At 41.2% G+C, this 18,079-nt stretch overlaps 1 protein-coding gene across 1 annotated transcript in view; it reads left to right on the top strand.

Moving 5' to 3' along the window:
* The first annotated feature begins 11,127 nt into the window (after window positions 1-11,127).
* Window positions 11,128-18,079, top strand: part of LOC118380178 (transcription factor 12) — a 37,903-nt gene continuing 30,951 nt past the window's right edge. The window contains exon 1 of the mRNA XM_052467072.1: window positions 11,128-11,363. Within this exon, the coding sequence (XP_052323032.1) occupies window positions 11,289-11,363 (75 nt within the window). The 5' untranslated portion in view covers window positions 11,128-11,288. The remainder of the gene's footprint in view (window positions 11,364-18,079) is intronic.

Genomic DNA, 18,079 nt, shown 5'->3' with positions numbered 1-18,079 from the left:
GGAGACTCAGGAGACTCAGGGGTCAGATTAAGACATCGGGAGGAGACACTCTATATAGTGCACTACTTTTGGCAGGGCCCATAGGCCTCTATTATGGAATAGGGTGTCATTTGGGACTCAGACTAAGACATCAGGTGTGGAACCAGAGAAGCTATAAACAGGATTGCACTTGAATGGAAACAGGGAGACAAAGAGACCAACAGATCTCATTTCAAAGGTCATTGAAACAAACTCTACTTCCTGCTTTTAGAAACCCCTATAGCACTGACTTTGATTTTCAGGAGACAAGCCTACCCTCTATTGTGCATTCAGGAGACAGGAGAGTACAGCCAGACACAGACAGAGGATGACTCAGGAGTGGGCAGACAAGAGAGGCACCAGCAGTGGGAAGACAGGAGACAAGATACTACCAACTCCCAACTACAGGTGGAAATCTGTCCTTTGGTCTGAGACAAATTTGAGATGTTTGGTTCCACTCTTTAGGAGACAACGGAGACTCAGGAGACATGGAGGAGGACTCACACTGGATTTATTTAGACACACTTAACCAGAGACTCTTTAGGAGACAGGATGATCTCCAGGAGACATGGAGACTGTGATGGTGTGCTGCATCAGGAGACAGAGACGGTTTGGGAAGAGACCACAGGAGACAGGTGCTCAGACTCCTTCAAGACTGAAGAAAAGATTACAGGTGAAGCTGATTGAGAGAATGCCAAGAGAGTAATCAAGGCAGGAGAATAATCTCAAATATAAAATATGGAGACAGTGAGACCTGATTCCAGGAGCAATGTAAAAAAAATGGCTAAAATAAATAAAAACCCTTGACTGATTGGCTGTGTCCAGTACTGCATATAATTTGACAACTAAAACAGTGTCCCTCTCTAGACATCTGGTGGTAGGAGACAGGAGACTATGTAGTTACTAGTATGTAGACAGTATGTACTCAGTATGCAGTTATTAGTATGTAGTTATTAGTATGTAGTTAGTATGTAGTTATTAGTATGTAGTTATTAGTATGTAGTTGGTAGTATGTAGTTATTATATGTAGTTATTAGTATGTAGTTATTAGTATGTAGTTGGTAGTATGTAGTTACTAGTATGTAGTTATTAGTATGTAGTTATTAGTACGTAGTTGGTAGTATGTAGTTATTAGTATGTAGTTGGTAGTATGTAGTTGGCAGTATGTAGTTATTAGTATGTAGTTATTAGTATGTAGTTATTAGTATGTAGTTACTAGTATGTAGTTATTAGTATGTAGTTACTAGTATGTAGTTATTCGTATGTAGTTGGTAGTATGTAGTTATTAGTATGTAGTTGGTAGTATGTAGTTGGCAGTATGTAGTTGGTAGTATGTAGTTGGTAGTATGTAGTCGGTAATATGTAGTTGGCAGTATGTAGTTGGTAGTTGGTAGTATGTAGTTGGTAGTATGTAGTCAGTAATATGTAGTTGGTAGTATGTAGTTGGGAGTTGGTAGTATGTAGTTAGTAGTATGTAGTTGGGAGTTGGTAGTATATAGCTGGTAGTATGTAGCTGGTAGTATGTAGTATGTAGTATGTAGTTGGTAGTTGGTAGTATGTAGCTGGTAGTATGTAGTTGGTAGTATGTAGTTGGGAATTGGTAGTATGTAGTTAGTAGTATGTAGCTGGTAGTATGTAGTATGGAGTTGGTAGTATGTAGTTAGTAGTATGTAGTTGGTAGTTGGTAGTATGTAGCTGGTAGTATATAGTTGGTAGTATGTAGTTGTTGGTAGTATGTAGCTGGTAGTCAGTAATATGGTTGCTAGTATGTAGTTGGGAGTTGGTAGTATGTAGTTGGTAGTATGTAGTTGGGAGCATGTAGTTGGTAGTATGGAGTTGGTAGTTGGTAGTATGTAGTTGGTAGTATGTAGTTGGTAGTATGTAGTTGGGAGTTGGTAGTATGTAGCTGGTAGTATGTAGTATGTAGTTGGTAGTATGTAGTTGGGAGTTGGTAGTATGTAGTTGGTTTTATGTAGTTTGGAGTTGGTAGTATGTAGTTGGGAGTTTGTAGTATGTAGTTGGTAGTATGTAGTATGTAGTTGGTAGTATGTAGTATGTAGTTGGGAGTTTGTAGTATGTAGTTGGTAGTATGTAGTATGTAGTTGGGAGTTTGTAGTATGTATGTAGTATGTAGTATGTAGTTGGTAGTATGTAGTATGTAGTTGGTAGTATGTAGTTGGGAGTTGGTAGTATGTAGTTGGTAGTATGTAGTTGGGTATGTAGTTGGTAGTATGTAGTTGGTAGTATGTAGTTGGTGGTATGTAGTTGGGAGCTGGTAGTATGTAGTTGGTAGTATGTAGTTGGTAGTATGTAGTTGGTTGGTAGTATGTAGTTGGTAGTATGTAGTTGGGAGCTGGTAGTATGTAGTTGGTAGTATGTAGTGGGAGCTGGTAGTATGTAGTAGTATGTAGTTGGGAGCTGGTAGTATGTAGTTGGTAGTATGTAGTTGGGAGCTATGAGTATGTAGTTGGTAGTATGTAGTTGGTAGTATGTAGTTGGTAGTATGTAGTTGGTAGTATGTAGTTGGTAGTATGTAGTTGGTAGTATGTAGTTGGTAGTATGTAGTTGTGAGTTGTTAACACTTTATATCACAAGTTATGTTGTCTTTCTATATGACAGTACAAATATGCCCAGATATTTACTCCTAAACTACATGTTAAATGTGCATTACAGTAATAATAGCCTGATATGTGGGCACGAACATGTACAGGTAAGTATAAACTGAGTGGAAGCCAAACCAAGCTTTGGTGGTTAGCATGCAGGACAGGTCAGGACAGGACAGGTCGGGACAGGTCAGAGAGCTGGCATTATTATTCTCCTCATCTTCCTCTCCCTCCTCTTAGGCTATTCCAGTCGGTCAGTGTTACAGAGGAGGCTCCTTCCTCCTCCTCCTCCTCCTATTCTACCTCTTCCCCATCCTCTTCCTCCTCCTCGTCTTCCTCTCCCTCCTCTTAGGCTCTTCCAGTAGGTCAGTGTTATAGAGGAGGCAGCTTCCTCCTCCTCCTCTTCCTCTTCCTCTTCTTCCTCCTCTTAGGCTCTTCCAGGAGGTCAGTGTTACAGAGGAGACACCATCCTCTTCCTCCTCCCCCTCCCTCTCCTCTTCCTCCTCCTCAACCTCTTCAGTAAGTCAACCTGCCAGCCCAGGCTAACATGCAGACAATACCCACTGGCTCCTTCCTCCTCCCCCTCCCTCTCCTCTTCCTCCTCCTCCTCTTCAGTAAGTCAACCTGCCAGCCCAGGCTAACATGCAGACAATACCCACTGGCTCCTTCCTCCTCCCCCTCCCTCTCCTCTTCCTCCTCCTCCTCCTCCTCCTCTTCAGTAAGTCAACCTGCCAGCCCAGGCTAACATGCAGACAGTACCCACTGGCTCCTTCCTCCTCCCCCTCCCTCTCCTCTTCCTCCTCCTCCTCCTCCTCTTCAGTAAGTCAACCTGCCAGCCCAGGCTAACATGCAGACAGTACCCACTGGCTCCTTCCTCCTCCTCCTCCCTCCCTCCTCCTCCTCCTCCTCCTCCTCCTCCTCCTCCTCCTCCCACCTCCTCCTTCCTCCTCCTCCTCCTCCTCCTCTTAGGTTCTTCCAGTAGGTCAGTGTTATACAGGATGCTAACATGTGTTAGTAGTCAACCTGCCAGCCCAGGCTAACATGCAGACAGTACCCACTGGCTCCTTCCTCCTCCTCCTCCTCCTCCTTCCTCCTCCTCCTCCTCCTCTTAGGTTCTTCCAGTAGGTCCGTGTTATACAGGATGCTAACATGCAGACAGTACCCACTGGCTCCTTCCTCCTCCTCCTCTTCAGTGTCAACCTGCCAGCCCAGGCTAACATGCAGACAGTACCCACTGGCTCCTTCCTCCTCCTCCTCCTCCTCCTCCTCCTCTTAGGTTCTTCCAGTAGGTCAGTGTTATAGTCAACCTGCCAGCCCAGGCTAACATGCAGACAGTACCCACTGGCTCCTTCCTCCTCCTCCACCTCCTCCTTCCTCCTCCTCCTCCTCTTAGGTTCTTCCAGTAGGTCAGTGTTATACAGGATGCTAACATGCAGACAGTACCCACTGGCTCCTTCCTCCTCCTCCTCCTCCTCCTCCTCCTCCTCCTCCTCCCTCCTTCCTCCTCCTCCTCCTCTGGCTCTTCCAGTCCTCAGTGTTATACAGGATGCTAACATGCAGACAGTACCCACTGGCTCCTCCCTCCTCCTCTTCAGTAAGTCAACCTGCCAGCCCATGCTAACATGCCAGTACCCACCTCCTTCCTCCTCCTCCTCCTCCTCCTCCTCCTCCTCCTCTTAGGTTCTTCCAGTAGGTCAGTGTTATACAGGATGCTAACATGCAGACAGTACCCACTGGCTCCTCCCTCCTCCTCTTCAGTAAGTCAACCTCCAGCCCATGCTAACATGCAGACAGTCCCACTGGCTCCTCCTCTCCTCTACCCACTGGCCCTCCTCTCCTCTTGGCTCCTCCCTCTCCTCTACCCACTGGCTCCTCTTCCAGTACCCACTGGCTCAGTCCCTTATACCCACTGGATGCTAACCCACTGGCTCCTCCCTCTCCTCTACCCACTGGCTCCTCCCCCTCCTCTACCCACTGGCTCCTCCCTCTCCTCTACCCACTGGCTCCTCCCTCCTCCCCACTCTCCTCCTCCTCTTAGGCTCTTCCAGTGGCTCCTCCCTGGCTTATACAGGCTCCTCCCCCAGACTCTACCCACTGGCTCCTCCCTCTCCTCTACCCACTGGCTCCTCCCTCTCCTCTACCCACTGGCTCCTCCCTCTCCTCTACCCACTGGCTCCTCCCCCTCCTCTACCCACTGGCTCCTTCCTCTCCTCTACCCACTGGCTCCTCCCTCTCCTCTACCCACTGGCTCCTCCCCTCCTCTACCCACTGGCTCCTCCCTCTCCTCTACCCACTGGCTCCTCCCTCTCCTCTACCCACTGGCTCCTCCCTCTCCTCTACCCACTGGCTCCTCCCTCCCTCTCCCACTGGCTCCTCCCCACTGGCTCCTCCCTCTCCTCTACCCACTGGCTCCTCCCTCTCCTCTACCCACCCACTGGCTCCTCCCTCTCCTCTACCCACTGGCTCCTCCCCCCCTCTACCCACTGGCTCCTCCCTCTCCTCTACCCACTGGCTCCTCCCTCTCCTCTACCCACTGGCTCCTCCCTCTCCTCTACCCACTGGCTCCTCCCTCTCCTCTACCCACTGGCTCCTCCCTCTCCTCTACCCACTGGCTCCTCCCTCTCCTCTACCCACTGGCTCCTCCCTCTCCTCTACCCACTGGCTCCTCCCTCTCCTCTACCCACTGGCTCCTCCCTCTCCTCTACCCACTGGCTCCTCCCTCTCCTCTACCCACTGGCTCCTCCCTCTCCTCTACCCACTGGCTCCTCCCTCTCCTCTACCCACTGGCTCCTCCCTCTCCTCTACCCACTGGCTCCTCCCTCTCCTCTACCCACTGGCTCCTCCTCCCCACTGGCCCCTCTCCCACCCACTCCTCCATCTCCTCTACCCACTGGCTCCTCCCTCTCCTCTACCCACTGGCTCCTCCCCTCCTCTACCCACTGGCTCCTCCCTCTCCTCTACCCACTGGCTCCTCTACCCACTGGCTCCTCCCTCTCCTCTACCCACTGGCTCCTCCCCTCCTCTACCCACTGGCTCCTCCCTCTCCTCTACCCACTGGCTCCTCCCTCCTCTACCCACTGGCTCCTCCATCTCCTCTACCCACTGGCTCCTCCCTCTCCTCTACCCACTGGCTCCTCCCCTCCTCTGCCCACTGGCTCCTCCCTCTCCTCTACCCACTGGCTCCTCCCTCTCCTCTACCCACTGGCTCCTCCCTCTCCCCACTCTCCTCCCCTCCTCTACCCACTGGCTCCTCCCTCTCCTCTACCCACTGGCTCCTCCCTCTCCTCTACCCACTGGCTCCTCCCCTCCTCTACCCACTGGCTCCTCCCTCTCCTCTACCCACTGGCTCCTCCCTCTCCTCTACCCACTGGCTCCTCCCTCTCCTCTACCCACTGGCTCCTCCCTCCCTCTACCCACTGGCTCCTCCCTCTCCTCTACCCACTGGCTCCTCCCTCTCCTCTACCCACTGGCTCCTCCCCCCTCTACCCACTGGCTCCTCCCTCTCCCACCCACTGGCTCCTCCCTCTCCTCTACCCACTGGCTCCTCCCTCTCCTCTACCCACTGGCTCCTCCCTCTCCTCTACCCACTGGCTCCTCCCTCTCCTCTACCCACTGGCTCCTCCCTCTCCTCTACCCACTGGCTCCTCCCTCCTCTACCCACTGGCTCCTCCCCACTGGCTCCTCCCCCTCCTCTACCCACTGGCTCCTCCCTCTCCTCTACCCACTGGCTCCTCCCCTCCTCTACTGGATGAATTAACATAGTTTCCACGTCATTTCAACATTTGTTTGTTGTTGATGTGATGACATTGAATCAATGTGGAAACATTTATTGGATTTACATAAAAGTCGGTAACATAAAAAATCAACAACTTAAACACATTTCCGGAATTGTTGTCTTTTTTCACCCAACTTTGAACCTAAATTACAATGTTGACATTGTTGCTGATTTAACAATGAATTTGAAATTAGTTGACAACTCAACGAAATGTAAATTAAAACTAGACGTTGAGCCGACAGTCTGTGGCCAGTGAGTAAGAGCCAAATGGATTAGAGATCACAGGAAAACCACTTGGTTCGTCTGGCGTTTACTCAGTGCTTTAGCACCTGACCCAGACTTTGACTTTATAAATAACCTTACTCCAGGCAGCCCCCCCAGCGTCTCCCAGGTGGAAACTACCCAGTCACACGTGCCTAGGACTTAAGAACCCAGGTCAGGCAGGTCTGCTTTGGGAATATGGGTCAGACAATTAGGGGAGGGAGAGAAGGGAAGAGTTTAACGTTTACTCAGAACTATTACCTCAGCAGTCGGAAGCTAACCTTGATTTCAGAAAGGTCAGAGTGGTCCACACCAGGAAGTGATTGAAGTTATCCTCTGTTCATCACGTTCTGTTCTATTTGTTTTTATTTCTGTATATTCAGTTGTTGTTTTCAAGGCTTTGAATGTGATTTCGTTTACTGAGGTAATATTGATTGGGATGCAATGGTTGTAGACTATATTCATGTATAGTGGATTTTCTTTGTTGTCAATTGCCTTGGAACTTGGAACAGGGTGTGTTTTGGGGGGAATGTGTGAAAGATATAATTATACATAATATAATAATATAATATACATAATAATATTAAGCATTATACCCGGATGCTTTCAGTAAATTGTTACCAAAATTCACTCTTCTGTTTTCTTAAAATATGTTTTTAAAAACTCCTACTCCTTAAAATCTCCTACTGTTTGAAAGAAACCCTATTATATAATGGTCTGCCAAAACAGCCAAAACAACACTGTGTTAGATTACAGCCAAAACAACACTGTGTTAGATTACAAAATCAAAACCAAAACACTGTATTAGATTACAGCCAAATCAACACTGTGTTAGATTACAGCCAAAACAACACTGTGTTAGATTACAATCAAAACCACACTGTATTAGATTACAGCCAAATCAACACTGTGTTAGATTACAGCCAAAACAACACTGTATTAGATTACAGCCAAAACAACACTGTATTAGATTACAGCCAAAACCACACTGTATTAGATTACAGCCAAAACAACACTGTCTTAGATTACAATCAAAACCACACTGTATTAGATTACAGCCAAAACAACACTGTATTAGATTACAGCCAAAATAACACTGTGTTAGATTACAGCCAAAACAACACTGTGTTAGATTACAGCCAAAACCACACTGTATTAGATTACAGCCAAAACAACACTGTATTAGATTACAGCCAAAACAACACTGTATTAGATTACAGCCAAAACAACACTGTGTTAGATTACAGCCAAAACAACACTGTGTTAGATTACAGCCAAAACAACACTGTGTTAGATTACAGCCAAAACAACACTGTATTAGATTACAGCCAAAACAACACTGTATTAGATTACAGCCAAAACAACACTGTATTAGATTACAGCCAAAACAACACTGTGTTAGATTACAGCCAAAACAACACTGTGTTAGATTACAGCCAAAACAACACTGTGTTAGATTACAGCCAAAACAACACTGTATTAGATTACAGCCAAATCAACACTGTATTAGATTACAGCCAAAACAACACTGTATTAGATTACAGCCAAAACAACACTGTGTTAGATTACAGCCAAAACCACACTGTATTAGATTACAGCCAAAACAACACTATATTAGATTACAGCCAAAACAACACTATATTAGATTACAGCCAAAACAACACTGTGTTAGATTACAGCCAAAACAACACTATATTAGATTACAGCCAAAACAACACTGTATTAGATTACAGCCAAAACAACACTATGTTAGATTACAGCCAAATCAACACTATATTAGATTACAGCCAAAACCAACACTGTATTAGATTACAGCCAAAACAACACTATATTAGATTACAGCCAAAACAACACTATATTAGATTACAGCCAAAACAACACTGTATTAGATTACAGCCAAATCAACACTGTGTTAGATTACAGCCAAAACAACACTGTGTTAGATTACAGCCAAATCAACACTGTATTAGATTACAGCCAAAACAACACTGTATTAGATTACAGCCAAAACAACACTGTATTAGATTACAGCCAAATCAACACTGTATTAGATTACAGCCAAATCAACACTGTATTAGATTACAGCCAAATCAACACTGTATTAGATTACAGCCAAAACAACACTGTATTAGATTACAGCCAAAACAACACTGTATTAGATTACAGCCAAAACAACACTGTATTAGATTACAGCCAAAACAACACTGTATTAGATTACAGCCAAATCAACACTGTATTAGATTACAGCCAAAACAACACTGTATTAGATTACAGCCAAAACAAGATTACAGCAAATCAACACTGTATTAGATTACAGCCAAAACAACACTGTATTAGATTACAGCCAAAACAACACTGTATTAGATTACAGCCAAAACAACACTGTGTTAGATTACAGCCAAAACATACTGTATTAGATTACAGCCAAATCAACACTGTATTAGATTACAGCCAAAACAACACTGTATTAGATTACAGCCAAAACAACACTGTATTAGATTACAGCCAAAACAACACTGTGTTAGATTACAGCCAAAACAACACTGTATTAGATTACAGCCAAAACAACACTGTATTAGATTACAGCCAAAACAACACTGTGTTAGATTACAGCCAAAACAACACTGTATTAGATTACAGCCAAATCAACACTGTATTAGATTACAGCCAAAAACACTGTATTAGATTACAGCTCAACACTGTATTAGATTACAGCCAAAACAACACTGTATTAGATTACAGCCAAAACAACACTGTATTAGATTACAGCCAAAACAACACTGTATTAGATTACAGCCAAATCAACACTGTATTAGATTACAGCCAAAAACAACACTGTATTAGATTACAGCCAAAACAACACTGTATTAGATTACAGCCAAAACAACACTATATTAGATTACAGCCAAAACAACACTGTATTAGATTACAGCCAAATCAACACTGTATTAGATTACAGCCAAATCAACACTATATTAGATTACAGCCAAAACAACACTGTATTAGATTACAGCCAAAACAACACTGTATTAGATTACAGCCAAATCAACACTATATTAGATTACAGCCAAAACAACACTGTATTAGATTACAGCCAAAACAACACTGTATTAGATTACAGCCAAAACAACACTGTATTAGATTACAGCCAAAACAACACTGTATTAGATTACAGCCAAATCAACACTGTATTAGATTACAGCCAAAACAACACTGTATTAGATTACAACCAAATCAACACTGTATTAGATTACAGCCAAAACAACACTGTATTAGATTACAGCCAAATCAACACTGTATTAGATTACAGCCAAATCAACACTGTATTAGATTACAGCCAAAACAACACTGTATTAGATTACAGCCAAAACAACACTGTATTAGATTACAGCCAAAACAACACTGTATTAGATTACAGCCAAATCAACACTGTATTAGATTACAGCCAAAACAACACTGTATTAGATTACAGCCAAAACAACACTGTATTAGATTACAGCCAAAACAACACTGTATTAGATTACAGCCAAAACAACACTGTATTAGATTACAGCCAAAACAACACTGTATTAGATTTACAGCCAAAACAACACTATATTAGATTACAGCCAAAACAACACTGTATTAGATTACAGCCAAAACAACACTGTGTTAGATTACAGCCAAATCAACACTGTATTAGATTACAGCCAAATCAACACTGTATTAGATTACAGCCAAATCAACACTGTATTAGATTACAGCCAAAACAACACTGTATTAGATTACAGCCAAAACAACACTGTATTAGATTACAGCCAAAACAACACTGTATTAGATTACAGCCAAAACAACACTGTATTAGATTACAGCCAAAACAACACTGTATTAGATTACAGCCAAAACAACACTGTATTAGATTACAGCCAAATCAACACTGTATTAGATTACAGCCAAATCAACACTGTATTAGATTACAGCCAAAACAACACTGTATTAGATTACAGCCAAATCAACACTGTATTAGATAGATTACAGCCAAAACAACACTATATTAGATTACAGCCAAAACAACACTGTATTAGATTACAGCCAAAACAACACTGTATTAGATTACAGCCAAAACAACACTGTATTAGATTACAGCCAAAACAACACTGTGTTAGATTACAGCCAAAACAACACTGTGTTAGATTACAGCCAAAACAACACTGTATTAGATTACAGCCAAAACAACACTGTATTAGATTACAGCCAAAACAACACTGTATTAGATTACAGCCAAAACAACACTGTAGTTGATTTCAGTTAAACGTTCCTTGTTGTAAACCAACATCATACTAGGTATGTAGGTAGTTTAAGTTAGAACCCTCCTAGAATCCCTCCTTCAACCTTAAACCACCCCCACACCAATCTCTTGAATGGACCAACCCTCTTTGCATAAATTGTCTGTGACAGAGTAAGCCGGGTGAGCTGCAGGGTGAGGGTAAAGAGAGGCAGTGTGTGAGGACTGTAGAGCATATGAACAGAGATAGGAGCTGTGGACTCACAGGACTATACTATAGACACTACTGACTACTGGAGTCTATACTACAGGACCACGGACAAACTACTGGTGGGCTGTTGACCTGAAACGGAAAGTGAACAGCATCATGCACTGTGCTTCCTATCCCGTCTCTGTAGGGACCACCAGCAATAACCCAATGTCTTGCTACAATGTCAAATCGGTGAGTGTGTTTATTACCTACATAGAATTGTTTTTACTTTTATTTTTATTTTTTTATTTTTACCTTTATTTAACAAGGCAAGTCAGTTAAGAACAAATTCTTATTTACAATGACGGCCTTGGAACACAGTGGGTTTAACTGCCTTGTTCAGGGGGCAGAACGACAGATAATTTTTTACCTTGTCAGCTCGGGGGATCCGATCTTGCGACCTGCCGTCACTGAAAGGGTGTATAGTGTGTTTATTATCTATTTAGAAAGGGTGTATAGTGTGTTTATTATCTATTTAGAAAGGGTGTATAGTGTGTTTATTATCTATTTAGAAAGGGTGTATAGTGTGTTTATTATCTAATTAGAAAGGGTGTATAGTGTGTTTATTATCTATTTAGAAAGGGTGTATAGTGTGTTTATTATCTATTTAGAAAGGGTGTATAGTGTGTTTATTATCTATTTAGAAAGGGTGTATAGTGTGTTTATTATCTATTTAGAAAGGGTGTACAGTGTGTTTATTATCTATTTAGAAAGGGTGTATAGTGTGTATGTCTCTGTTATATTCTACTATTGATGAAGTAACACATTATTAAGTATATAAAACCTTATAACACTTCATGCTCTATTTTCTCAGTTTGTCCAACATTTGTGTCTATCACTTGTTATTAACATTATCCTCATATACTACAAAGGCAGGGATAATAAAGTCAGACAGTATCACTATCAGTGTAATAATATGCTCTGGTATAGTACAGAATTGACACATCAAAGTAAGCATACTCTGTTCACTAGTGTTGCAGGTCCCTCATCAGTTTCAATTTAATAATCACTACAGGGAGTCTAACATTCATCACTACAGGGAGTCTAACATTCATCACTACAAGGAGTCTAACATTCATCACAACAGGGAGTCTAACATTCATCACTACAGGGAGTCTAACATTCATCACAACAGGGAGTCTAACATTCATCACTACAGGGAGTCTAACATTCATCACAACAGGGAGTCTAACATTCATCACAACAGGGAGTCTAACATTCTATATCAGTCATCACAACAGGGAGTCTAACATTCATCACAACAGGGAGTCTAACATTCATCACAACAGGGAGTCTAACATTCTATATCAGTCATCACAACAGGGAGTCTAACATTCATCACTACAGGGAGTCTAACATTCATCACAACAGGGAGTCTAATATTCATCACTACAGGGAGTCTAACATTCTATATCAGTCATCACAACAGGGAGTCCAACATTCATCACAACAGGGAGTCTAATATTCATCACTACAGGGAGTCTAACATTCTATATCATTCATCACTACAGGGAGTCTAACATTCTATATCAGTCATCACTACAGGGAGTCTAACATTCATCACTATAGGGAGTCTAACATTCATCACAACAAGGAGTCTAAAATTCTATATCAGTCATCACAACAGGGAGTCTAAAATTCTATATCAGTCATCACAACAGGGAGTCTAACATTCTATATCAGTCATCACAACAGGGAGTCTAACATTCTATATCCTTCATCACAACAGGGAAGTCTAACATTCTATATCATTCATCACTACAGGGAGTCCAACATTCTATATCATTCATCACTACAGGGAGTCTAACATTCTATATAATTCATCACTACAGGGAGTCTAACATTCTATATCATTCATCACAACAGGGAGTCTAACATTCATCACAACAGGGAGTCTAACATTCAATATCATTCATCACAACAGGGAGTCTAACATTCTATATCATTCATCACTACAGGGAGTCCAACATTCTATATCATTCATCACTACAGGGAGTCCAACATTCTATATCATTCATCACTACAGGGAGTCTAACATTCTATATCATTCATCACTACAGGGAGTCTAACATTCTATATCATTCATCACAACAGGGAGTCTAACATTCTATATCATTCATCACTACAGGGAGTCCAACATTCTATATCATTCATCACTACAGGGAGTCCAACATTCTATATCATTCATCACTACAGGGAGTCTAACATTCTATATCATTCATCACTACAGGGAGTCCAACATTCTATATCATTCATCACAACAGGGAGTCTAACATTCTATATCATTCATCACAACAGGGAGTCTAACATTCTATATCATTCATCACTACAGGGAGTCTAACATTCTATATCATTCATCACTACAGGGAGTCTAACATTCTATATCATTCATCACTACAGGGAGTCCAACATTCTATATCATTCATCACAACAGGGAGTCTAACATTCTATATCATTCATCACAACAGGGAGTCTAACATTCTATATCATTCATCACTACAGGGAGTCTAACATTCTATATCATTCATCACTACAGGAGTCTAACATTCTATATCATTCATCACTACAGGGAGTCTAACATTCTATATCATTCATCACAACAGGGAGTCTAACATTCATCACTACAGGGAGTCAACATTCTATATCATTCATCACAACAGGGAGTCTAACATTCTATATCATTCATCACTACAGGGAGTCTAACATTCTATATCATTCATCACAACAGGGAGTCTAACATTCTATATCATTCATCACTACAGGGAGTCTAACATTCTATATCATTCATCACAACAGGGAGTCTAACATTCTATATCATTCATCACTACAGGGAGTCTAACATTCTATATCATTCATCACTACAGGGAGTCCAACATTCTATATCATTCATCACTACAGGGAGTCTAACATTCATCACAACAGGAGTCAACATTCATCATATCATTCATCACTACAGGGAGTCTAACATTCTATATCATTCATCACTACAGGGAGTCTAACATTCTATATCATTCATCACTACAGGGAGTCTAACATTCTATATCATTCATCACAACAGGGAGTCTAACATTCTATATCATTCATCACTACAGGGAGTCCAACATTCTATATCATTCATCACTACAGGGAGTCCAACATTCTATATCATTCATCACTACAGGGAGTCTAACATTCTATATCATTCATCACTACAGGGAGTCTAACATTCTATATCATTCATCACAACAGGGAGTCTAACATTCTATATCATTCATCACTACAGGGAGTCCAACATTCTATATCATTCATCACTACAGGGAGTCCAACATTCTATATCATTCATCACTACAGGGAGTCCAACATTCTATATCATTCATCACTACAGGGAGTCCAACATTCTATATCATTCATCACAACAGGGAGTCTAACATTCTATATCATTCATCACTACAGGGAGTCCAACATTCTATATCATTCATCACTACAGGGAGTCTAACATTCTATATCATTCATCACTACAGGGAGTCCAACATTCTATATCATTCATCACTACAGGGAGTCTAACATTCTATATCATTCATCACTACAGGGAGTCTAACATTCTATATCATTCATCACTACAGGGAGTCTAACATTCTATATCATTCATCACTACAGGGAGTCTAACATTCTATATCATTCATCACAACAGGGAGTCTAACATTCTATATCATTCATCACTACAGGGAGTCCAACATTCTATATCATTCATCACTACAGGGAGTCCAACATTCTATATCATTCATCACTACAGGGAGTCTAACATTCTATATCATTCATCACTACAGGGAGTCCAACATTCTATATCATTCATCACAACAGGGAGTCTAACATTCTATATCATTCATCACAACAGGGAGTCTAACATTCTATATCATTCATCACTACAGGGAGTCTAACATTCTATATCATTCATCACTACAGGGAGTCTAACATTCTATATCATTCATCACTACAGGGAGTCCAACATTCTATATCATTCATCACAACAGGGAGTCTAACATTCTATATCATTCATCACAACAGGGAGTCTAACATTCTATATCATTCATCACTACAGGGAGTCTAACATTCTATATCATTCATCACTACAGGGAGTCTAACATTCTATATCATTCATCACTACAGGGAGTCTAACATTCTATATCATTCATCACAACAGGGAGTCTAACATTCATCACTACAGGGAGTCTAACATTCTATATCATTCATCACAACAGGGAGTCTAACATTCTATATCATTCATCACTACAGGGAGTCTAACATTCTATATCATTCATCACAACAGGGAGTCTAACATTCTATATCATTCATCACTACAGGGAGTCTAACATTCTATATCATTCATCACAACAGGGAGTCTAACATTCTATATCATTCATCACTACAGGGAGTCTAACATTCTATATCATTCATCACTACAGGGAGTCCAACATTCTATATCATTCATCACTACAGGGAGTCTAACATTCATCACAACAGGGAGTCTAACATTCTATATCATTCATCACTACAGGGAGTCTAACATTCTATATCATTCATCACTACAGGGAGTCTAACATTCTATATCATTCATCACTACAGGGAGTCTAACATTCTATATCATTCATCACAACAGGGAGTCTAACATTCTATATCATTCATCACTACAGGGAGTCCAACATTCTATATCATTCATCACTACAGGGAGTCCAACATTCTATATCATTCATCACTACAGGGAGTCTAACATTCTATATCATTCATCACTACAGGGAGTCTAACATTCTATATCATTCATCACAACAGGGAGTCTAACATTCTATATCATTCATCACTACAGGGAGTCCAACATTCTATATCATTCATCACTACAGGAGTCCAACATTCTATATCATTCATCACTACAGGGAGTCCAACATTCTATATCATTCATCACTACAGGGAGTCCAACATTCTATATCATTCATCACTACAGGGAGTCTAACATTCTATATCATTCATCACTACAGGGAGTCCAACATTCTATATCATTCATCACTACAGGGAGTCTAACATTCTATATCATTCATCACTACAGGGAGTCCAACATTCTATATCATTCATCACTACAGGGAGTCTAACATTCTATATCATTCATCACTACAGGGAGTCTAACATTCTATATCATTCATCACTACAGGGAGTCTAACATTCTATATCATTCATCACTACAGGGAGTCTAACATTCTATATCATTCATCACAACAGGGAGTCTAACATTCTATATCATTCATCACTACAGGGAGTCCAACATTCTATATCATTCATCACTACAGGGAGTCTAACATTCTATATCATTCATCACTACAGGGAGTCCAACATTCTATATCATTCATCACTACAGGGAGTCTAACATTCTATATCATTCATCACTACAGGGAGTCTAACATTCTATATCATTCATCACTACAGGGAGTCCAACATTCTATATCATTCATCACTACAGGGAGTCTAACATTCTATATCATTCATCACTACAGGGAGTCCAACATTCTATATCATTCATCACTACAGGGAGTCTAACATTCTATATCATTCATCACAACAGGGAGTCTAACATTCTATATCATTCATCACAACAGGGAGTCTAACATTCATCACTACAGGGAGTCAACATTCTATATCATTCATCACTACAGGGAGTCTAACATTCTATATCATTCATCACTACAGGGAGTCTAACATTCTATATCATTCATCACTACAGGGAGTCCAACATTCTATAACATTCATCACTACAGGGAGTCCAACATTCTATATCATTCATCACAACAGGGAGTCTAACATTCTATATCATTCATCACTACAGGGAGTCCAACATTCTATATCATTCATCACAACAAGGAGTCTAACATTCTATATCCTTCATCACTACAGGGAGTCCAACATTCTATATCATTCATCACAACAGGGAGTCTAACATTCTACATCATTCATCACTACAGGGAGTCTAACATTCTATATCATTCATCACAACAGGGAGTCTAACATTCTATATCATTCATCACAACAGGGAGTCTAACATTCTATATCCTTCATCACTACAGGGAGTCTAACATTCTATATCATTCATCACAACAGGGAGTCTAACATTCTATATCATTCATCACTACAGGGAGTCTAACATTCTATATCATTCATCACTACAGGGAGTCTAACATTCATCACAACAGGGAGTCTAACATTCTATATCATTCATCACAACAGGGAGTCTAACATTCTATATCATTCATCACTACAGGGAGTCTAACATTCTATATCATTCATCACAACAGGGAGTCTAACATTCTATATCCTTCATCACTACAGGGAGTCTAACATTCTATATCATTCATCACAACAGGGAGTCTAACATTCTATATCATTCATCACAACAAGGAGTCTAACATTCTATATCATTCATCACAACAGGGAGTCTAACATTCTATATCATTCATCACAACAGGGAGTCTAACATTCTATATCATTCATCACAACAAGGAGTCTAACATTCTATATCATTCATCACTACAGGGAGTCTAACATTCTATATCATTCATCACTACAGGGAGTCTAACATTCATCACTACAGGGAGTCTATCATTCATCACTACAGGGAGTCCAACATTCTATATCATTCATCACAACAGGGAGTCTAACATTCATCACTACAGGGAGTCTAACATTCATCACTACAGGGAGTCCAACATTCTATATCATTCATCACAACAGGGAGTCTAACATTCATCACTACAGGGAGTCCAACATTCTATATCATTCATCACAACAGGGAGTCTAACATTCATCACAACAGGGAGTCTAACATTCATCACTACAGGGAGTCTAACATTCATCACTACAGGGAGACTAACATTCATCACTACAGGGAG

Source organism: Oncorhynchus keta, chromosome 17 (genome assembly GCF_023373465.1).
Source record: "Oncorhynchus keta strain PuntledgeMale-10-30-2019 chromosome 17, Oket_V2, whole genome shotgun sequence".
Taxonomy (NCBI): domain Eukaryota; kingdom Metazoa; phylum Chordata; class Actinopteri; order Salmoniformes; family Salmonidae; genus Oncorhynchus; species Oncorhynchus keta.
This window is presented reverse-complemented; position numbering and strand designations above follow the sequence as displayed.